Here is a 24,021-nt window from a genome sequence, read left to right as displayed (position 1 = left end):
AGGCTGCAGCTTCTGCCTGAAATCTTAGTTTCCTATAAGCTTATTGGACACAAAACCAGGGCCAAGACAGCAGGGCAGGAAGTATGAGGAACTGTAAAGAGAAACTGGTTGAGTCAGGGTCAAAACTCAGCCCTGGTCAACCTTGTCTACTTTGCCACAGAGCTAGTGTTTCTGAGCCTGTTGTGGCCTGTGTGTGTGTGAGTTCGTATGTGTGTGTGTACATGATGTGTAAGCCTGTGTGTGTACATGATGTGTAAGCTTGTGGCCACTTTTCAAAATCAGCTTCTAGAGCTGGCCGCTCCTCTGGTCCTCACGCTGCCTAAGTCTCTGCCAAGCTGCTAGAAGTTAAGGCCTGGGCAGGTCACAGTAGGACCACACTCAGACCTCAGTGGAGTGAAACAGGAAAAGAAAGGACAGCTTTGGTGAGGCCAGCCAGAACAGTGTCCCTGATGTTATCATCCAGTGCCTCTCCTGGTGAAGGCCCATTGTGCTGATGGCTGGAGTCCTCTGACCACCAGCTCTGGCACCACTGACGCTGTACTTGGATGCTCAAAGGGAAGGACTCAGGATAAGGTCATATCAGGATAAGGGAACTCTGGTATCAGAACACCTCCCACTTTGACTCTTAGGATGATGAGTTCTTGGTGTGTCTTAGTGCTGATGATCTTATTTTCCTGTTGTCTGTATCATGTGTGTTTGTAGAATCCGTTCATGAGTTTGTTTAGCGTGTGATACGTCTAGCCCACATTGACCCAGGGGTGGGGAGTACTGGGGACAGTATAGCCCTCTGCGTCCCCAAGCCACATCCAGAGCATGAGAAGCTCCACCAGCACTCCAGTACCCAGAAGTGTCATGTACCCTAGCTGGGCATTGTAAGAGCCAGAGTGAAAGTACTGATTGTTCTGGTTTGGGATTTGGAGGGGTCTTCTGTGCACCCTCTAGCAGGTGGGTGACTCTTCTTAGGACGTTTCCCTTTGTCTCCACAGGCCTCCAGCCCTGAGTGGCAGCCCTGTCATCTCTGATATCTCCTTGATCCGGCTTTCCCCACACCCTGCTGGCCCTGGGGAGTCCCCATTCAGTGCCCCCCACCCATACGTGAACCCCCACATGGAGCATTACCTCCGTTCTGTGCACAGCAGTCCCACGCTCTCCATGATCTCCACAGCCCGAGGCCTCAGCCCTGCCGATGGTGAGTAGGCCCTGTTAGTTAGGCAGTGAAGGGGGGCAGCAGGGTGACGGGGGACCCCCCCCAACCTCTTCCCCTTTAACTGTGACCAGATTGATATCCAGCCCACCATCCCTGAACAACAAGGTTTGAGAATGGATAGTGCTAAGTGGGAGAATTTGGGGTTCACTGGTTTTTATGCTCTTTACCATAATAATAATAATGGTGTATTTAAGGCAGTCCTATCTTAAGGGAGAATTACTTGGTAGCAGTAAACTGCAGTCTGCAGAAGCCGGTGTTAAGCAGAGGGACTGTTGTATGGAGTGTTTATGCCCCTCTTGGAGGGAGATGAGCCACAGGACCTGACCCTTTCCATCTCCCCCAATCACTGGGCCTCATGACCCTGCTCTGGTTGCCTGAGTGATCCCTACTTAGAGGTCAGTGTAGGTGACTTCAGTGGCAGCCCTAAACTCCAGCCCTTCAAAGAGAATTCCAGGGCTCTGCATCCCCAGATTAGAAGCTGGAGAGTGAGAGCAGATTGGCCCCCAAGTGCATTAATTTGAGCTGGTGAGAGATGCAATTCCCTTGTGCAAACATATTTGAGCCTGAAATGCTCTACTTGTAGTTCCTATCCTGCCCCCTGCCCCAGGAAAACACACACACATACGTGAGCATGCTCGCTGCAGGCAGCAGGAGCACATCTGGTAGGGTCTGCCTGGCTCTGGCTGGCTTGGGCATGACACCCAAGTCTGGAATCTGCTGCCTGTACCGCCGTCCAAGTTTGGTCAGCATCCCTAGCCTGTCCTTCCAAGCAGCTATGCTGTGCCTTCCTAAGACACACAGCAGCCTCGCCTCTCAGCCAGTCCCAGCTAGTAGACTTCCCAAGGGGTGCCCAAGGCTCCTGTGTGCCAGAAACTCTGAGAGGTGAGGCCCCAGTACACCAGCTCTGCTCTCAGCAGATGTCTGTGGACCCCTTGCCAGGGGGTCTGTCCCCTCCCAGATCTCAGGTGTGGCCTGACTGACAAGGTACAGCTGGGATTTCCCAGGGAAGAGACTTGGCTTGTTCTGAAGCCAGTGGAATTGTCTCAACAGCTACTGCCACTTCTTGTCCCAAGGTTTTTATTCCCTTGATCCTCTCCAAAGAAAGCATCCAGCAGTCACAGGAAGGGAGCTGTGAGCCATGAGTGCTGAGCCAGGGTGTGATGCTCCTCTGACATAGCCCAGGGCTCGCCCCACCTTGAGCACCAGCCAATCCTGCAAGTAACCTTGGCAGAGCTGTGGTGCCCGGAGCAGGGAGTGCCTCTTGTGATCACCTGACTGGCCACAGGCTTACCTGAGTGAAGTGTGAGAGATGGAGGTTAGACTCAATGTGTAGCTCACGTCAGGTGCTAAGCCTACACCTGGTGTTTGGGACATAGTGGTTCCAGAGAGATGCTCAGCTCCCAGTTTTTGCCATCTGTCGCTTTAGAGAGAAGGCTCTTTCCAGGTATAACTAAGGCAGAGCTCTTGAGATAAGGATACCCTGAATTGTCCAAGACACTAAATTCAGCAAAACATGGCAATAGAAGACAAGACCACATGAAGACGGGCATATTACAGTGTGCTGGCTGTGCTCACCACCATGCACATGGGCCAGCAGTCATCTGTGACCAAAACAGTGCCCATCAGAGAGGGTGGGCACAGATGGGTGGGCAGCCCAGCTGGAGGGCAAGGTGCACCCTGCGTGCACACAGCCAGACACGTCAGAGAAGACGAGGACATTAGCTCCTTCCGCCCTGCCATCTTCCTGCTGCCAAGACCACAGGAGAGCTTGTTTTTTTATTTGCCGGGACTGTTGATTTGGTTTAATTTAGATTCAAACTGCAGGTGCCCCTTCCAGCTCTGTCTCTGTGCAGATCCCACATCCACTTAACAGGATGGTGATGAGGCTTCTTGGCTCCTGGTGCTGTGCTTAATGCCAGGCAGCTCGGAGCTACTCAGGCACTGGCCAGAGGACCAACAGGACGTCGTTGGTGGTTCCTGCCATTAGTCACAGTGAATTGACGAGTTGGTGTCACTGCCCCATTTCACAGCTCAGAGAGGCTCCCAATCTGAGCACCTGGTGAAACCAAGACTCTAATGGGTGTATTTAGTTTTCTGTTGCCTCCTCATTGCCACACCCCCTGAGGACAGACTCCTTGGTGATCAGAGTTGCCTCCTTCTCCCTTTTCCTGAGCCAGGTCATCCCTCCAGTGCTTAGAAGAGCCCAGTGTGGAGCCCAATGTTGTTCTATTTGCATCTCTGCCCTTCTAAGAAAGGCTCCGCTAGGCCATAGAACTGTCCTGCCTAGAGCTTGGGTTTCCTTGTGGTGTGAGGGACGGGTGTGGTTTTGAGAACAGGAGACGTGGAGGCCTGCTGGGGTCTCTGTCATCAGCAGAAACACCCGACCCTTGCCCCCAACACTGTGCCGGAAGATGCCTGGACAGAAGGTGCTGGGGACCGAGGGACTAGCGACACACCATTGGCCAGCTGTGTGTTCTTCTTTTCCCTGGTGGGAAACAGCAGGTTCTCACTGCCTGCCCCTCTCTTCCGCACACAGTGGCTCACGAGCACCTTAAGGAGAGAGGACTTTTTGGCCTGACCGCTCCTGGCACCACGCCCTCCGACTACTACCACCAGATGGCACTGATGGCAGGCCACCCCACACCCTACAGTGACCTGCTGATGCCGAGTGGGGGGACAGCAGGCACGCCACATCTGCATGACTACCTCACCCCAGTGGACGGTGAGTGCTGGGGTGCTGATGGATGGGGTGAAGATGTGGGATGAGCAGTTGCCACAGGGCTAGGAGGGCCTCTGAGTACTGAGGAGGGGCCTTCCTTTATCTCCCTCTGTCCCCTTGCCTAACACGTGAACTCCCTAGAGTTAGCTTTGTTGTGAATGGGGACACATGCCCAATGGTGCCAGCGAGCTGACAAATACTGTGCCCATGAGAGCAGACTGTTAAGCAAGCACAGAAACACCACAGAACAAATATGCCTGTTGTGGGAATTAGGAGGCAGGCTGAGTGACTGGGAGAGTTGGTCTGCTGACCCAGCAGAACAATGGCTTTGGAGTTTTCAGTCAGGTCTGAGGTTCTTCTCTTCTGAGTGATGACCTCAGGATGTGAGCAGGGTCACGGAAGTGATTCTTCCCATCTCAAGTGTGCCACAGTGTGGGGAACCCAGCCGGACACAGCATTTCTGCTGGCCTCTGAAGAGCCTTGGCTTATGTGCCTGGCTGGAGTGTGTGTGTCTGCCAGCCTCAGATGCAGGCAGGGAACCCAGTCAGAGATGGCCAGTGTAAAGAGGTAGCCACTGCCCATCTGAGATATCCAAGGATAACCCACTGTGCTAAGAGTGTGCTGCTCCAAATGCAGCCATGGAGTGTGCTGGGTAAGGGTGCCTGGTCAGATGGAAGGACACCCGTCAGAGATGATGTGGCCACTGATCTGGGGGCTAACTATAGGCCAGGTGTGGAACAGTCTGCAGGTCCTGGAAAGAACGCTCTCAGCTTCTGGCTCCACATACAAGACAGTGTGGGCATGGCCGAAGTAGAGTGGGGCCTGCGTGGTTGGTGCAGGACAGGTAGTAGATACTGCCACCTGGTGAATGCTGGGGATCTCTCAGGGTGGGAGTGTGGGGAACACCTTTTCCTGCTGCTGTAGATGGTTGCCCCTGCTCCTGCAGCCCTCTGTGCCCACACCGTGGAGCTGGAGATTCGGAATGGCTGTGCTTGAGCCAGTGATCCTACTCAATGTTCCCATTCGGTTTCTTTCTTTAGTCAGTGTTCGAGGTACTTCCTAGTCTTTGCTTTGTAAGTTATGGTTGAAGATACATCACCCTGTCTGGCATCTTTGTTTTCTGGTGTAAACAGAGTTTCCTCCTGAGATGGTCATTATTTTCAGTTCTTTAAGATGAGCAAATGAGGTTCTAAGTATGAAGTGATTGGTGCCAATTGCACCTTGGGATTTCAGAGCTGGCCCTGCTTATTGCTAGCATCATCATCTGCTCGCCCTGGTGTGTGCCTTCTGATCAGAGAGAGTAGCACCTGACAGGTGCATGAGCAAGACCAGATAGGAAAGGTGCGTCCGCAGCCCCAGAGGAGATGGCTGGAGTCGGGCGCATGCAGGGGCCATGGTAAAGAAATATGTGGTGCTGTAAGCTGCAGAGCTGGCCTTGCAGGGGAGGATGTGAAGGCAGGTGGGTGGCCACACTCTGGCCTAAAACAGGAGCAAGATAACGATAACTGGCCGCTGGCATCGTGTGCACCCACTCAAAACCCACTGCCATTGAATCAGTTTGTGCTAATTCCCATCAGGTTTCTGAGGAAGTGAATCCCTAGCGGAGGAAACAGCCCATCTTTGTCCCTCGAAGCAGCTGGTAGACTTGACCTGCCAATGGTTAGAAGCCCAGCGTGTGATGCGCTACATGCCAGGGCTCTTTACATGCAGCCTCATGTCTGTCATACAGTAGGTGCCTTCTCTGCTTCTCTGTTTCCAAATCTTCCCCCTCTTATAAGACTCACTTTCTCTATCAGCACACCTGACCACCAGGTGCCCACAAGTTACCTGTTCATTATATCCACCCGTCCCTCTGACTCATCAATCCTCGTGGCCAGCTTTACTGTTGTCACTGTCCCAAGGCTCAGGCTGCTGTCAGCTCCCTGACCTCACAGTAATTTCTGCTTCTCAGTCTTGTCTTCATGTGATGCCATCAGCCCCACATGACCTCTGTGACATTCAGGTTAGAGCCCTGACAGGCATCTTGATTACTAGCCTCATCTACACTGGAGCCAAACTGCTCTGCCTAAAGCTTCCCGAGCAGCGCACGTCTGCACGGGGGCCTTGGCGTGGTGTGTTCCCTCCACTGAGAATACCATTCCCCATAGCCTGGCCTGGCTGATGGTGTGATCTGCTAGGACTCCAGGCTCCTGCCCCCACAGGCCAGCAGGACCTTACATGTAATCAGATATTGATGCCCAGGGGCTTGGAGTAAGTATTCTGTGCTTGTGGGGTGGGAGGAGGAGGTGGGTAGGGAGGAGAATCAGCAAGTAGATGGGGAAGTGGGTGAGTGGTGGGTAATGGGTGGCCGGGTGATTGAACTAAAAAGGCACAGGCCGAGTGGGGAGCACACTGCCTGTGTGTGTGAGCTGGTCTGCCTTTGGATTGCGGTGCAGCTTCTTACCACTAGGCCACTGGAGTGAGTGCCCTGATTAAAATTGCATTAGTAAATGTAGTTATGGAATTAAGCATTTACAAATGGCTGCAATCGTGAAAGCTTTGTTTTTACCTATTTCACCATAGTATCCATTTTGCATCTTGTTGTTCCCACTCAGCTCTGATGCCAGTGTGGCTGTCTTCTCATATGCACTGGTGAGCAGCTCTGGCCTGGGGTGTAGTCAGAAGGGGTAGGGCGGCCACTCACAACCTCACATCTCCACCCATTGGCCTGGCTGCCTGTCCTGTGGAGTCTGCTCTCGTCTGTATCACAGAGGGCATGGGCCAGGCCTCCTGAGGGGTGGAGGCCACTGTATGGTGGTGCCTTTCTCCAAGGGATATGACTCAGATCAGGATTGCCCCTCAGTGCAGCTATCATCACGTGAGCAGGGAGAGGGGTCACTGGAGGCCCTATGTGCTCCCTCACATGTGAACACCACTGTCTGTCATGCTGTCGCACTCTGCTGGCTGGCTGTCAGGCATCTCACTATGCTGGCTGGCTGTGGGATGTCACACTGTGCTGTGTGCTGTAGCACTGAACTGGCCAATTGTCATACTGTACTATCTGGCTGTTGAACTGTCACACTGTACCAGCCGGCTATTGGGCTGTCACATTGTGCTGCGTTCTGTTGCACTTTGCTGACTGGCTATCAGGCTGTCACACTGCTATGTGTTACTGCACTGTACTGGCCTGCTGTCAGGCTGTAACACTGTACAATCTGGCTGTTGGGCTCTCGCGCTATGCTGGCTGGCTGTTGGGCTGTTGCATTGTGCCATCTGTCTCTCAGCCCGTTGCACTGTACTAGCCTGCTGGCTAGCTGTTGCACTAGGCTGGCTTTCTCATTTCTGTGATACTGTTTCTCTGCCACCGTTATTTTGAATACCAGATGTAACCAATGTGGACAGATCTCCCAGACTAAGACAGAGTAGAAAGCCTAGCTGCCACCTTCCAGAAAGCAGCCAGCAAAAATGCTGTGGCTCAGAGGAGATATGGTGTCAGAAGGGGAGGCCCTGACTGGACTGGAGCAGAGCAACAATTGTGAGGGCACAGGTGCACGCAGCACTTTCTTGTGACATCAGCATGAGCCAGGGCCCACCCGGCCCATCTAACACTACAGCAGCTCTGTCCTGGCACTGTTCTCCACACCAGAGACATCACCACGTGCAGGTGACCCCAGCAGGTAATCCTGTCCTCCTGCTCCCCAGGAAGACACTCCCTGCTGACCTGTCGCTCAGCACTTCTCTCAGCACTCTTCTTAATGTTCTTAGGTGTTGCAGTAGCCATGAGACAGGACAGGGACACAGAGCTTTCCGAGCTGGGAAGGTGGGGGTTGAGGAGAGCAGAACCTTCCAGCAGTAGAGCACCTGAGCAGAGCAGAGAACATGCCAAGGTGTTTTAGAAGGTCCCCTCAGCCAGTCCTTGGAAAGATGGAGAAAGAGGAGGAGACCACCAATGAGATGGATTTCCATGCTGACTGTGATAATAGGCTCAAGCATGTCAGGGATGGTAAGGAGGGCACAGGACAGGGTGGAGTGCAGATCTGTGGTTCCTAGGGTTACTGTGTGTCATTGGCTCCACAGCAACAACCACTGAGTGCACACACATCCCACAGAGCGGCACCTGAAACCCACTCATCAACAAGCCGTGTCACCTCAGCAGAACAGCATTTGCCACAGTCACTTTATATTTCTAGTCAACTGTTTGTAGGTGTAAGTAACATATCAAGATTCTTACCACTGGTTCAGCAGGCAGTGTCGTGATGGATGGTGAGGAGATTGAAACTCAACAGCTTTATCTTGCTTGCGTCCACAATTAACAACCTTTGTACAAGCAATCAGGAAATAAGGAGACACATTGCAATGGGAAAATCTGCAATTAGGAACCTTTCCAAATTATTGAGAAGTAGTGATGTCAGTTTGAGGACTAAGGTGCATCTGATTCATTCTAGCTATGCATCCAAGACCTGGAAAATGAATAAGAATGACAGAAAAAGAATTGATGCTTTTGAGCTGTGGTGTTGGAGGAGAACACTAAACATTCCATGGACAGCCAAGAAAACCAATAGCTATGTCTTGGAGATGGTGCGGTCGGAATGCTCTTTGGAGGCAAGAATGATGAGGCTTCGCTTCACACACTTTGGACATATTGCTAGGAGGTGCTACTCCTTGGAGAGGGACATGATGGTGGGAAGAGTGGAGGGTCAGTGAAGGAGAGGAAGACCCTCAGCCAGGTGGGTTGACCAGATGACCGCTGCAATGGGTTCTTGTGTGTCAGGAAGTATGAGAAAAGTGCAGGACAGGGCAGGTTCAGAGCTTTTGTTCATAGGGTCACTATGAGCCGTACTCAACTTGATGGCACCTAACGACAACAACAGATTGATGTAAGAGGAGTATTCCATTTGTTCCTTTTCTGGAAAGCCTGGTGATGTCTGCAGATGTCCTTGTCCACAGCAAGGCTAAATAACCTTCATGGGGTTATGTGTCCATCTGACACCTGGGCAAACACTACTGGTCTATCCCCCACTCTCCCGGCCTTGGGCTTAGAGCTCATCGCTGCCCCTGCATTGTGTCTGACGTTGTCACTCACACAAGAGGAGACTGCCCATTCTTCTCCTTCAGCTGCTGGTGGATTCAAACCATCAGAGAGGCCTTGGGGTGGGGTGACAGCAGGCAGCACAAGCCCCTACACCCTCCCACTAGAGCCCCCAACCCCGCCACCTACTTCCAAGAATATTCCCATTCCTGGTAACCTCGTGCAGAGCGGTCGGAGTGGAACTGGCTGTTCAGCAGCTGTGATCTTTCGTAAGTAGCCCACAGCTCCTCCAAACCCGTGAGCTTTTGGTTTGCATTGTAGTCCTTAACCACTTGCACCATCCACATAGTCCTGGTGGTACAGCAGACAAGCGTTCTGCTACTAAAAAGAAAGTTGGCGCCTGTGTTAGGTGGCTGGCTGGGGTTCTGCTCCTGTGGACTCCAGCCTGCGAACCTGCAGAGTGGCTCTGCTGTTCCATGGGTCGCCACGGCACCTTGTGTGGCAAAGCCTCCCACAGCGAACTGGCAGGCAGGTACCTAGAACAGGCTCTCCCTGAACTGAGACCCGGGCCCAGCTGTGCCTTCATCACAGGGCCTCGGCTATTCCCCTCCATTCCGTGAAAGCTCCATCTCTGTGTTGGGGTGCTGTGGGCCTCTTGGCCACTGGACACCCATTCTTGGGGGTGCTTAAAGGAGGCCAGCTTCATAGCAAAAACTGTAAGGAGTGAAACTGCATCAGGAAGAAATAGATAATCAGATAGTGATCCGAAGTAATTCGTCTGTTAAGTGACTGTCTGGAGAGCATGTTCACCGTTTGTCACCAGACCTAACGTGGGATGTTCCCTTATTATGCTCTTGAGTATTGGTGATTTAGTGGTGGAAAAACAGAAGTCACCCCTCCACCACCACATCAAGAAGAAGATTGAGGTGTTTCCAATGGAAATGTTGTGTGCTTACCACCCATATTTTCTCCCAGCTGTCTCCTTTATCGTCATATTGACACTAATTTGACTCAGATGTCACCTCAGTTCTGACGCTTGTTCTTTATGCAGCAGCAGTTCCAGGGTGTTTTTCAGAAACCAGTTACTTTGATCACTCTGAAGACAGTCACAGAGGGGCCAGGGGGGCTGCCAGCAGGCCCAGGTCAGCAAGAAGCTCACGCCCATCCTCCAGATGAGGCTGAGGAGGCCCAGGGACTGGGCCACTGTATGCCAGCTGAGTGCTTGCCTCGGCTCATCTGTCTGTCAGAGCCTTCTGGAACAGCAGTGAGACTGGTATCCATTGGAGAACTTGAGGTAGAAGTCTGTCTGTGCCACTCACCCAGGACGTTGTGCTGCATGACCTCTGTCCCTTGCCCCAAAAGGCCACAGTGGAAAGGGCTGTCAGCTAAGCTCAGTTAAGACCCTCCAGGAGCATGTCCTTGAAGCAACCTCGGTGACTAGAAACGTCTGAGGCGGGGGAGAGGAGTCGGGCTACATTCACATCGGGGGTTTCTCCTGTAGCCAAAGTGCTCACTGAGAACTCTAGGAGCCCACCCCAGGGTGTGACATGCTGAATCCCAAGAGGGTGCCTACTCGGAAGCTGAGAACAGCACTGGCATGCAACATTGTGGCAGAGGGCCACACCCTTACCATCAGTGCTGGTGCCTTGGCAGTCCATGGTCTGACTCCCTCGTCCTCTTTGCCTATCATTCGGCTCTGCCGATGGAGGCATGGTTGGCCATTGGAGGATCTCCGTTTTTAGACCAGTGGGAGCCCTACCTTCCTGCATGCATGTCATCACTGCTGTTCTTGGTCATTTGTCACCCACCCACATCTCCATCCCTCTGTAGATAATACCCTTCATGAGGGGAGGTTTGTGTCCTCCTGACTAGGGGTCCCACTGTGTCCTTGTGCTGCACATAGACTGAATGAGTGAATGAGCAAAATGTGAGTGAATTAAAGAAGAGACCAGTGAGCAGAGCAGAGATGCATGTGTGACAGACAGGAAGACCAGCAGCAGCACTAGCTTCTGGCCTGCAGCCCATTAGTACAGGATATCCATAGAAGAGAAGACTCCACAGCCGCCCAGGCTACAGCCGTAAATCGTGGGAGAAGCCACGGGAAATGAGAGCTGCACTTTTCTTTCTGTTTAGTAATTTATCAAGGGAAGAGGCACGTTAATAAACATATTTCCCTTGAGGTGTGGGAATAACAGAGATGAATATCATTGTCAAATCTGCCCGTTTCCTCGTGTTAGGGGCACACAAGAGAGTGGGAATCCAAATAGTAGCAGCAAAATCTCTTTTGAAAAATGTGTTACAAAAAGTGTGTGTGTGAGAGAGAGAGAAAGATTATATGGTTGTGTCTTTTTCCTCTCCTTTCCCATTCACCCTCCATTTGGCACTCTTTAAATAAGAGTCCTTGGAAGATTGGCTTTCGTGTCTCACAGAATTTTCCTTTGAAGTCAGACCTGATAGGGAGTGACTCTGACAATGAGTGGCCATGTGTGGCTGCTGGTACATTGCCCAACGTCTCTCCTGCACTGGCTGTCCTCCACCTCTCTGTCACCCTAGGCTTCCCCTTGCCCGTCCCGCCTCTAGACAGGTGATGACCACTGTTGTTGGATGCCATTAGTTGGTTCCAGCACAGCAGCTACCCATTGGCCAAAGGACTTGTGGCACAGTCAGAGTGCCCCTGTCTTGCATCCACCTGTGGGCTGCCTTCCTGCCAAGCGCACCTTCCTCACCATGTTAGCTGTGTCCTGTCCTCCTTGTGTCCCCCAGTTCACAGTGCACTGTCTTCCAACTGGGTGCACCTTCCTCACCATGTTATCCATGTCCTGCTGTCCCCGCAGGGACAGTGTCTGAGTTGTGGAAGTAGATGACCAGTCCTTTCTCCCTACTCTGCCTTAGCCTGCAGATGCTGCATGGTGTAGCCCTGCTGGTGTTTGAAATGGTGGAGACACAGCTTCCAGCATCACAGCAGCACCATGTTGCCAAAGTGTGACCAGCTGATGGACAAGTGGTGACTGTATGCCCTGGCGTCTTGGTAGAACCGGGTGCATTCTCACAGACAGCCCACCAGACAAGCCAGACTGCCACACTCATACAGATCAGACAAGTTTTATAATTTGCTCAGAAAAGAGTTGGCAGGTTTGCCTTGGCCAGCCAGTGCACAGTCCACATCATGAGTGTTCTCCCCAAAACCAGGATCCTACTCCTTCCCACCACAAGGACAGGGGCAAAGGATAGTTTAGGCCAGCTTCCAGTCCCATGTTCACCACTTCTTTTGGCTCTGTGGCCTTACACAGTCTGCTTAACCTCTCTGTGCATTCTCATCTGTAGTATGAGGCTAACAACAGCAAAAGAAAGAGGAAAAGTTGGGTTTTGGTTTTTTGGGTTTTTTTCTTTTTTCTTTTCTGACTCATGCCAGCTCTACATGGTACAGAGTAGGACTATACACTGTAGAGTTGCTTGGTCATGACTTTTCAGAAGTAGAACCAAAACTTCTTTTACAAAAATCAAAAGTCATTGGTGGGGAAACAGGACCAACTCGCAGAGGAGTGTCAGACTAGAAAGCACATGGGATTTGCCCATATTTCTCCTGAGGAACAACTGGTGGAAAGACTTCCTGGTGAAGAGTGGCTCAGCTGAGGTCTGAATGCAGTGGAGAGGGGCGCATGTCAGCGAGAGAAGGCACGTGACTGGAGCAGAGCTGGAGTAGAGAGGTAGGATGCAGCTGGAGATGTGTGGGCCTTGCTAAAGATCCTGACCTTTTCCTAAAAGCAACGGGAGATGTTGGCAAGGTCCTAAGGAGGACTCCAGCCACAGTGCACAGTGTGGATTGAGAGGTCTCTATGACGGTGCTGGAAAGTGAAGCTGGGTGGGCTGAGAAAATGGACAGGCAGAGCACTGACACTCACTCACCAGACTTTATCATCACCACACCCTGTGAGCTTCAAGCCCACTTGACAGATGGGCAGACTAAGGCTTTGTGCACATGCATACATGCGGGTGGTGCTGACACACCTGCCCTGGTGGCTTTTCCAGTGTCCCGTTTCTCCAGCCCGCGTGTCACACCTCGGCTGAGCCGCAAGCGGGCTCTGTCCATCTCACCGCTCTCTGATGCCAGCCTGGACCTGCAGCGCATGATCCGGACGTCCCCTAACTCCCTGGTGGCCTACATCAACAATTCGCGGAGCAGCTCTGCGGCCAGCGGCTCCTATGGGCACCTGTCGGCTGGTACCCTAAGGTGAGCCTGGCCTCAGGGCTGGGGGCCAAGTTGGGAACTGGGTGGGGCCAGGTGGGCCTGTCTTTTTGGTAGGAGGAGGAAGAGAGGACTTGTTACATTTGCAGGTTCACATACTTGTATTTTCTCATCAGTTCACTACCAATGATGAAGACATCCAAATAATACCCACATTTGAGTATACCTTTATGTGCCTTGTGCACATCTCCCAAACCAATTTCTGATGTGAAAGTGGCATTTACTGTCTCATCATGTCAGTCTGATCATGAAATCAGTGTCGTGCCTGGACTTGACTTGTATTTCAACAGGAGTCGTAGGCGTCCAGGCAGTGACACCAGCACTAGATCCTCAGATGCGTGGCAGGGCTGAGGCAGGTGCTGTCGGCCAGTGCCTGGGCTGGCAGGGGCTTCTACTGTGGTCACGGCATGGCTTGCTCAGAGTTAGCACCATCTGTGGCCCTCAGCCCCTTAAACCCCATCACTGTGTTTGGAGCTCTTGTCCTTCCTCTGAGCCATCTCAAACCTGGAGGCCAGAGGACTTTGATCCCAGAACCCAGTGATAGAAATGACCACTATATAACAAGTCACTACAAAGTCAGCAGCTGAATACAAGCATGGCCTGCGTCACACGGCCTCTGAAGGGCCAGACTCAAGGAGATGGCCAGCTGTCCTGACTCAGCCTCACCCTGAGGCCGTGAAAGCATACTGAGGCCTCTCCACAGTCTGTGTGAGCATCCCCACAGTCTGTGTGAGCATCCCCACAGTGGGAGGGGGATATGTCCTCCAGAACAAGAGCAAAGGGCAGCTTCAGGGTCTTTAAGACCCTGTTATTTGGATGTCACTGTTATCGCCTCAGTATCCTATTGTGAAAAGGACTTCTTTGTGAGAATGGTGTGGAAGAGACTGGGGGAGCACAGCAGTGTAGAATGTATGAGCTGGAGCGCTCTGGGCATACTTCCTGAAGGAGATGACATTGAAGAGGCTTCGGAAGCCAGATGCCTCCCAGTCAGGAGGGAGGTGTGTTGGGCCCACAGATCCAGAGAGAAAATGATTATTAAGAGGTACATCACGTTCTGCACAATGATCCTGAAATAGAGGAGGCAGTAGGGTATGAGAAGACTGGACCTCCAGGAGCCCAGCTGCCACAGAAGAAAGCTACATCCTGGGGCAGGGTCTGAGAGCTGAATGCTGAATAAGGGACCTGAGTCTTGAGATGACAGGTGAGGGAATCCTTAGTTCTGCAGCCTCAGCATCCTGGTTGCCGTCCCCTCGCAGGACTGCCTTCCCTTACTTTGTCTATTCTCTATTGCAGCCCAGCCTTCACCTTCCCACATCCCATCAACCCGGTGGCCTATCACCAGATCCTAGGTCAACAGAGGGGCCTGGGCTCAGCCTTTGGACACACGCCACCCCTACTCCAGCCCTCACCCACCTTCCTGGCCCAGCAGCCCATGGCCCTGACCGCCATCAATGCCACACCCTCCCAGCTTGGCAATAGTGGAAACTGTCTGAGTGACACCAGCCAGGTAGGTGGGTCCAAGAAGCAGGGTGGACCCTGTAAAGACAGTCCATTCCCATCTCCTGTCAAGAACCCGTGGAAAGACTCTGGGCTCAGGGCTGCCTGGTTAGAGGCCTCAGGCCAGGTCAGGGTGATTGCCCCAGCTTCTGTGTGCCACAAATGTATAGATACATGGGACAGAGGGAGTACTAAGTCCCAGTTACCACCAAGAGGTGCTTTGTCTAGAACAGGCACTTTTGAGCTGTATGTATTTGACCCTTTCAGCGAGCCCAACATCCTGGCACCATGCTGACACACCAGGTGGCATCAGAGTGTAGAGAGAATGAGGCCCTGTATTACAGACACAGAGATGCATGAAATACCATGTAGTGCTAGGCCAGCCTGAGGGCATGCTGCTGGGTCTCATTCTGCCTGAGCTAACCACAGAATTAGTAAGGTGAGCCTCTTGCCTGCTGTGCTGGGTTGTGGTGCATGTAAACAAGCCGTGTGCAGAGACCTTTGGAGCATGCTCAGCACACCTGGGGAGGTTCCTTCCCCAGACCGCCATTCAGCAAGAGGCTGAATCAGATGTGCTGCATCCTGGGGAAGGAGACCAGAAGCAGCCCCTGTTCCAGGTTACCCTCACCCCCACCCAGCTCTGCCTAGCACATCCCCTCCAGGCATCTGCTATTGGCATCTATAGTCCCAGCCCCCTCATGAGGACCCAGGCCTTCCTGCCAGCCTCTGTTCCTTTCCCAACCAGAGCCTCCCCTTTCACTCTTGCACTAGGGGGATGGATTGTCCTCCTCCTTGGGACAAGGATAAACGTGCCCAGATTTTTCCAAAGAAAGAGTCCCTTCTGCATCCCCTTGGGGTCTTGAGGAGGTCAAAGTAGGGGCTACCTAGTAGAGAAGGCTGCCCGACAAGGACTATGCTGGAAGACTGGTCTTCTTACGCTTCAGTTCCAGGGGTTGGCCAGGCAATCTGTTTTGGTGACAACCCATCTTGTGCACTGTTTGTAGAATAAGCCAAGCAGCGAGTCAACTGTCAGCAGCACTGCCAACCCCATCATGATCCATAAACGCAGTAAAGTCAAGACAGAAACCGAAGGCCTGCTGCCCTCCTCCCCGCAGATGTTGACACAGGTGCGTGCAGGCCACCCACTAGGTGCTGGCTCCTGTGGATGCCAGAGCCTGCTGGTCAATGATGAGTAAGTGCATGTGTGTGTGTGTGAATGAGTGAGGTCACAGGTGGAACTGTGTGCTCAGGACTGGTGCCTCTTCCTGCACCCCCTGCCATGTTGCTCATCAAGCATGCACTTAGTAAAAGAACTGAAGAGGACTCCCTCCCACTTCTCTGGGTCCCCAGCTGGCAGCCAGTCCCCTCTTTGCACTTCTTCCTCACCTACTGCAAGCCAGCTAGACTGCTCGGCTCCCTCTGCTTGATGAACCAGCCCCCCAGGTGTCCCTCCCCTGGCCCTACTGCCTTTCTTACCTTCCTTTCCTCCTGCACAGCACGGGGTATGCCAGCCCACACTCTCCTCCCAGCTGCCGCTACTGGCATTGCTGTCTCCCCACAGCCTGGTAAGCTTTGGGGGGACACTTTGAGAGCAGGGAGGATGACTCACCAGCTGTGCATCTGACCAGGTTTGATCCATGTCATGCCCCTGTTGCACAGTCACCCACCACCTCCACTCTTTGAGACAAGGCCTGAATGTCGTGTGATGCAGAACAGGTTCTCCTGACACTTCCAGGTTAGGATGGCCTAAGAAGACAGGCTTGGTAATCAGCTTCGGGAAACAGCCCCTGAAGCCCATGGATCATGGTGCTACAGTCCCAGTGGACGTGAAATGAGCTGGAAATCAGCCCCTGAAGCCCATGGAACAAGGGGCTCTGGTCCCGCTGGATGTGACATGAGCTGGAAATCAGCCCCTGAAGCCCATGGAACATGGGCTGCGGTCCCACTAGACATGAGGTCGCCATGAGGTGGAGGTCGAACCACAGCTGCTGACAACAGACACAGCATTGAGGGAAGCATCTGCTTGGTGTCAGGGCTGGCATTTGTACAGGGCTTGGCCTACACTGGCTTGCAGAGATGCTTTGTGTGAATGTGTGAATGAGTTCATGGATTCCATAGCCTGGGACAGGCCTCCAGAAGTCTCTTCGGAAATTTTTACATGTATTCTAACCCACCAGGATGGCAGGCAGGCCGTGTCAGCCTCCTAGAGCACAAGGTCTGTCCTGAGAAGTGCCTGGGGGGCTGCCAAACAACAGGCCAGCCCCTCCACGCCCCCCCCACCTCAGCTGTGCCACCGCGCACTCTGGTCTCCTGTCCCCATCTCTCTCACATCTGCCAAGCATCGCTGTCAACACTGTAAACCATCAGGTGTGATCCAGGCACTTAATTTTCATGAATTATTAGACCCAGTTATTGTCAGGTAAGCAGAGGAGCTGGTGACAAATTTTCCTCCCATCCATAATGCAGCCCTAGTCTTAGCATGATGTGTGGCTTCCCATCTATTCCGAGGGCGGCAGGAATTGATGAGATGGCACATATCTAGGGAAGACAAGCACTTGGGAAGGTTGACAGCGGGCAGGTGGGGCACCTGCATTTGGTGGGCGATGCCCCTCTCCAGTGACCTCATCCCTACACACACTCCCAGGCAGGCAGCCACAGAGGACTGAGCCGCCCTACCTGTCCCTGTGACCTCCTCGAGCATGTCAGTCAGGGCGAAGCTGTTCATCATAAGGAGCCTGTCCCCATGCCATCAGGGTCCTGGCTCAGTGACTGTGGACTCACAGCTTATTTGTGAGGTGGATGTGCTTGTTCTGGGTGAACATAAAGTGCAACATGCGCCCTGTTTTGCTGCCTTGGCAGCCGGTGCACCCCATATTTTTAGACTCCTGCACACCAGCCTGTTAGTTTAATGTGCTCAGTTTGCAGCCTGTGAAAACAGGCAGAGAGTGGAGGGAAAGGTACCTCATCCATTCCCCTGCAAGATCGCCCTTGACAGCCCAGCACAGAACCCATCGCTGAAGGTCAGGAGCAGAGGGCCAGAAAAAAAACAACCAAAACCCAGTCAGTGGTACCCTGTGGATCACAGTAGCCTGACCCCCAGTTTATTATCTACTTTGGAGATGTTTCTTCCCACATGTATAGAGTCACCATGTGTTGACAATCAACTCGACAACAGGCACAGTTGCCTTGGGTGATCTTGTTGAAGACCCACAGTAGAGGCCTCTTGCACCATCCTTCCTCCTGGCCCCAGTACACCTGGAATCAAGCAAAAGAGGCTTCTGCCTTCTGTGGGTGCACTAGCATGATGGGAGGCTGCATTGGGGTGCCATGGAGGCACTGGCACAGTACAGCTGCTGTGGTGAAACATTGCAGTGCAGCTATAGGTGAGGCACTGTCTACCCAAAACCTCAACCCTTGCAGCTATACAAGTGCTTGTAAACATCAGTGTACACTAGGAAGGCCATAGCGGGGAGAGTGCCACAGTGAACGCACTGCTGTCCCTAGCCACTCACTGTGTGCGAGGCCAGGTGTCCTATGCCCCTAAGGAGGATGAGGAGGAGCTCTAAGAATAAGGGCCCCAGAGCCAGGAGAGGAGTGTGGACTTCCTGCAAGCAGCTGAACCCTATACACTAGAACCCACTCCAGAGCCTGTGATGCCCATCCTTAACCGAAGAGACAGAGAGGATGAACCCAGGCAGCAGCCATGGACTCCTGTCCCTTGTACTAACTGCCAGGAGCGATGGGCCACTATGGTGGTGACAAGCAGCATTAGGCAGGAAAGAAGGAGGGCTGGGTAGCAGGGGAGAGACGGTGCGGACCTGTGGTTTGTCCAGTCAGTCTTTAGCAGCCAGGGTCCTTAGCACAGCCTCCCAATGCTGACAGGAGCCTCTCTTCAGGCCCTGCCCTCAGGGCCATGTGGCTGGACACAGCTCAGGAGGTTACTCTGTCCTCCCCCAGGAGCAGCTGGCTGACCTCAAGGAAGACCTGGACAGGGACGACTGTAAGCACGAGGCTGAGGTGGTCATCTATGAAACCAACTGCCACTGGGAAGACTGCACCAAGGAGTACGACACCCAGGAGCAGCTGGTGCATGTAAGCATGTGGTACCAGCAGCCCGTGGTGGTGGGCCCTCCAGACCCTGTGCTGGAGGTGACGGGAGGAGGAGGCCACAGATGGAGGGCCACACGATCATTTAGATGTGCCCTGCTGTTGCTAAAACGGGGTGTATGAGTGTACATGGAGCCCTCCATCAGTCCATCCAACTACGTAGCCCTCATAATAGAGTTCTGGGGGACTCTATTATGCTAACAGGTAAGGAGTTAGCTGCCATCCCAAAGGCAGGCAATTCAGATCTGCCCGCTGCTCCTTGTCCTCATGTGTGGTTTACAGCCTCCAAAGACCCACTGGACGGTCAGCTGTGAGTTGTTTCCAACTCCAGAGCAACGTAGAATAGTGCTTGTCCGCTGTGTCATGGGAGAAAGATGCACTGTCTCCTCTCATGAAAAGTTACAGCCTCAGCATCCCAGTGGTGGTCACTGTGGCTGCAGTCAACTCAGCCTTGGTGAGTCTGTGATACATACATCTATCTGTAGATATATCTACACCTGTAATCAATCTATGTGTCTATTATCTAGCTATCTAATGTGACAGAGTCAAAGAATACTAAATAAATGAGAGAACTGAGAGGGATTGAACAATAAAATGAAACCAGGAGTGGATGAATATTCACAATGGATCACCACAGCAACCAGTGCAGAGGGAAATAAAGTTAGTTTAGCCAGATAGTATCCACGAGCTAGCTGCAAGTCTGGCTTGGAGGCCTGAAAGAAGTTTCTCAGTGGGGGAACAAGCTGGTGACTTCCTCGAAACCCTTCCAAGGTAGCTAGTACCTGATGGTGCAGCTGAGTGTCTACACACAGGCCAGGAAGGAACTCTTGCCTCAAGTCCTGACATAGCAGGGGCTAGAAGAGGCCGTGGGAGCTAGGTGAGCCCTGAGGGGATGCTTCGTGGTCCCTACTCACAAGTGTCCTGCAGGAGCATCCCCGCTGGTGGCTGTCAAGGACTTGGTGTGCAGTCTGGTATCCTCTGGGAGCCTCTGTTCCTCTGCACTGTGGGCTGAGGGCTGACTGGAGCCACAGGTGAAGCACTCACATACCTGACACACCCTGCTGGGTGGTTCCCGCCCTCCTCTTTGCCCCACTCCAGCCTGAACATCTCTCCTTTCAGAAGTTAATAAATTCAGGGTAAAGTCCCCTGCCCAGGCCTGGGGAAGTGGTGTGAGGACAAGTGAAACTCAAGCTAAGTACTGGGATACCATGCAGTCTAGAGACACACACACAGATACATACATACAGAGAGGCTTGTATAGTGACACCTTAATATTCATACATTCATACAGTTGTGCATTCAAACTCTCATGCTCATACACCATCTCAAGCACTGTCACACATACACTCATACATTCATATTCACACATCTGCATACTTACACTCGCATATACTCTTGTGCATGCATGTGACGTGTACACTCACATTCATGTTCGTACGCTGGCACGTGTACACTCACATTCATGTTCACAATTCCTTGTATACTTAATTTCATACACTCTCACACATATACATGATTAAACAATATACTCACACATTCATACATATACACTCATACGTTCACGGCCCCATGCATGCACGCACACACTCACACACACACACATACACTTCATGCTAACACTTGTTCCTTGTGCACTTTTATACACTCTCACACATGCTCCTTCCTGTTCACGTTCTGGAGCCATCTCAGAGATGTGTTTTTCTATTTTTCTGAGTCAGACTATATCCAGCTTTATTAAAGATACTTTTCTTTTTTTAATTACAGTTTATTACTGTGATTTTAACAAAAGTTTACAGAAAAGTTGCATTTTTATTCATTCATGGTTGCACCTTTTCCTTCCTTTCCCCCCCCCCCAACCTTTTTCCAGTCTACTTTGCAATGAACCTCTTATTCTGGACTGTTGTCATACAAATAATGCCTAATTATATATTCCTTTTAAACAGTTCTTGCCTTCATATATTCCCATGCACTGTTCATTACATATCCTCTCTTTTCCTAGTTTCTCTCCAAACCCCATGTCAGTCCTGTTTTATAACAGTGTGTTATGGAGATATTTCACTCAGCAGAAAGTTCTCCAGGGTCACCCAAGCTGTGTAATGTTCTACGAGTTCCTTGTTTTTCAGTGCTGCATAGTATTACATTCTGTGAATAGATCATAGTTTTTCTATCTGTTCATTTGTTAATGGGCATTGGTTTGCTTCTATCTCCTTGCTATTTTAAATAATGCAGCAGTAAACACGATTGTGCATATATCTGTTTGGGTGGAAGCTCTGGTTTCTTCTAGTAGTGGAATTGCTGGGTCAAAAGGTATATCCGTTTTCAAATTTTTGAGAAAGCACCATACTGCCTTCCTTAGTGGTTGCACCATTTTATGCTCCCACCAACCAGCAGTGAATAAGGGTTCCCGTCTCTCCACAACCTCACCAGCATTTGTTTTTTGCTGCTCTTTTGAACTATGCCATTATTATTGGGGTAAGATGCTATCTCATAATTGTTTTTCTTTGCATCTCATAGCTAGCAATTTTGAACATTTCTTCATGTGTTTGTTTGCCATCTGAATGTCATCTTTGGTGAAAAGTGTCTGTTCATATCCTGTGCACATTTTGTGATTGAGTTGTTCACCTTTTTCTTTTTGAGATGCTGGAGTATTCTATAAATTTTAGATATTAGTCACTTACCAGATTTGTTGTTGTTATGTGCCATCGAGTCACTTGCAACTCATAACAACCCCATGTACAATAACCCTGAAATATGCTCTATCCTGTGCCAACTTTACTATCTCTGACACACCTACCCTCATTACCCCAGTCACAAAATCAATCCATCTCATCAATGATCTTGTTCTCTTTCTCTGTCCCTCCACCCTTCCAAGCATGATGTCCCTCTCCAAGGACTGGTCCCTCCTTGCAACATGCCCAAAGTGTGTCATACAAATTCTCAGAATCCTTTTCTCCAAGGAGCAATGTGGTTTCACTCTCTCCAGGATGAATATTTTTGTTCTCCTTGCAGTCCATGTGTATTCAACACTCTTCTCCAGCACCACAGCTCAAAGGCATCAGTTCTCTTACTATCATTCCTTGTCATTGTCCAGCTCTCTGATGCACAGCAAGCAATACAAAGACTATGGCTTGGATGAGGTGCATCTTAGTCTTCAGACTGACATCTTTGCTCTTAAGTACTCTGGAGAGGTCCCTGACAGCAGACTTTCCAATGCAATTTGTCTTTTGATTTCCTGGCTTCTGGTACCAAAAGTGTTATTGTGGAGCCAAGCAAACTAAAACTGCTAACAATCTCAAACTCTTCACCATCTATCATGATGCTGACAATTGGCCCAGTGATGAGAATCATTGTTCTCTTGATGATGAGCTTCAATTCGTGTTTAAGGCTGTAGTCCTTTACCTTCTGCAGCAAGCACCTCAGGTCCTCCTCAGTTTCAGCAAGCAGGGTTGTGTCATCTGCATAACACAGGTTGTTGAAGCTTCCTTCTATCTGGATGCCACATTCCTCCTCATCCAGCCCCACCTCTCAAATGATCTATTCTGCATATAAACTGAAAAGTATGGAGATAAGACACATCTTTGGCATACACCCTTTCCAATTTTGAACCGTGCAGTATTTCCTGGCTCTGTTCTGATGACTGCCCCCTTGCCCAAGTATAGATTTCGCACAAGCACAATGAAATTTTCTGAGATTCCCATTCTTCTCACAGTTTGTTTTGATCCACACAGTCAAACATCTTTGCATAGTCAATGAAATGGAGATAGACATTGCTCTGGTACTCTCTGCTTTTGGACAAGATCCATCTAACATTAGCTATAATATCCCTAGTACCACAGCCTCTTCTAAACCCAGCATGCACAACTGGCAGTTTTCAGTAATTTTTTGATAATTTTCACCAGAATCTTGCTTGCTTATGATATTAATGATACTGTTCAAGAATTTCCACACTCTGTCATGTCACCTTTCTTTGGAATGGGAACAAATATAGATCTCTTCCAGTCAGTTGGCCACGTGGTTGTCCTCCAGATTTATTGACACAACTTAGTGAGCCCGTCCAGGGCAGCATCTATATGTTGAAATATGTCAGTTGGTATGCCGTCAATTCCTGGGGTCTTGTTTTTTGCCAGTTCTTTCAGAGTAACTTGAACTTCTTCCTTCATCACCATAGGTTCTTGCTCACACGTTATTTCATTAAATTCTTCTGTGTCTACCAATTCCTTTTGGTACAGTGACTCTGTATACTCCTTCCATCTTCTTTTAATGCTTCCTGGATCATTTAATATTCTGTCCAAAGCATCCTTAAGTATTATAACTCGAGGCTTGAATTTGTTCTTCAGTTCCTTCAGCTTAAGGAATGCTGACCAAGTTTGGCCCTTTTGATTTTCTGACTTCAACTCTTTGTACATTTTTTAATCAATTAATTTTAATTTGTACATTTTATTATAATACTTTGCTTTGTCTTCTTTTGAAATCTTTTGTTAAGCCTCCTTAATATCTCTTGGTTTCTTCCCTTTGCTTTGGCTTCTCGGCACAATAGTGCAATATCCAAAGTCTCTTCTGACATCCTTCTTGGTCTTTTCTTCCTCTTCTGCCTTTATAATGACCTATTGCATTCTTCATGGATAATATTCTCGATATCCTCCCACAGCTCATATGGTCTTCGCTCATTGGTGTTCAAGGCCTCAAACTTGCTCCTGAGATGGTTTTGAAATTCAAGTGGGATAGGACTCAAAGGTCAAATTTTGGTTCCTGTGGATTTGATTTCATTTTCTTCAACTTCAGCTTGAACTTGCATATGAGTCGTAGGTGGTCTGTTCCATAGTCAGCACCTGGCCTAATTTTCACAGCTAAATTTGAACTTCTCCAGCAATTCTTTCCACAGATGTAATTTGATTCCTATGTATGCCATCAGGTGAAATCCATGTGTATAGCTTGTGTTTGTGTTTCTTTTCTTTCTTTTTTTTTCTTTTTTTAATTGGGAAAAAACATATTGGGGGTACAAGGAGGTGAGGGTTGGGGGCAGAAGGGTGAGGATGGGCCAGCATGCAGTTGCAGAGCTGCACAGTTTGGTTGGTGGGAGGAACAGGTGAAGGAAATGATGAGGGTCCAGTGGGGACCAGATGCTACAGAGGAATGACAAGCATTTTCCAATAGTAATTAAACCAACTGACTTATTGATTTGGGAATTGGATGCCGACTCTCTGGCTTCTTCATGCTGAACAGGGGCGTAGATGTAA

The 24,021-nt window shown here is 50.6% G+C and overlaps 1 protein-coding gene across 1 annotated transcript in view; it reads left to right on the top strand.

The window, feature by feature from the left end:
- Positions 1–24,021, top strand: part of GLI2 (GLI family zinc finger 2) — a 76,726-nt gene that overhangs the window by 27,030 nt on the left and 25,675 nt on the right. Inside the window, exons 2-7 of the mRNA XM_006902974.1 lie at positions 987–1,189; positions 3,744–3,929; positions 12,964–13,165; positions 14,474–14,687; positions 15,682–15,804; positions 18,635–18,769. Coding sequence (XP_006903036.1) covers positions 987–1,189; positions 3,744–3,929; positions 12,964–13,165; positions 14,474–14,687; positions 15,682–15,804; positions 18,635–18,769 — 1,063 coding nt within the window. The remainder of the gene's footprint in view (positions 1–986; positions 1,190–3,743; positions 3,930–12,963; positions 13,166–14,473; positions 14,688–15,681; positions 15,805–18,634; positions 18,770–24,021) is intronic.

The sequence above is a fragment of the Elephantulus edwardii genome, unplaced genomic scaffold (assembly GCF_000299155.1).
Source record: "Elephantulus edwardii isolate Elephantulus edwardi_28Jun2011 unplaced genomic scaffold, EleEdw1.0 scaffold00480, whole genome shotgun sequence".
Classification (NCBI taxonomy): domain Eukaryota; kingdom Metazoa; phylum Chordata; class Mammalia; order Macroscelidea; family Macroscelididae; genus Elephantulus; species Elephantulus edwardii.
The sequence above is the reverse complement of the archived record's forward strand: the minus strand, read 5'-3'. Positions and strand labels throughout refer to the sequence as shown.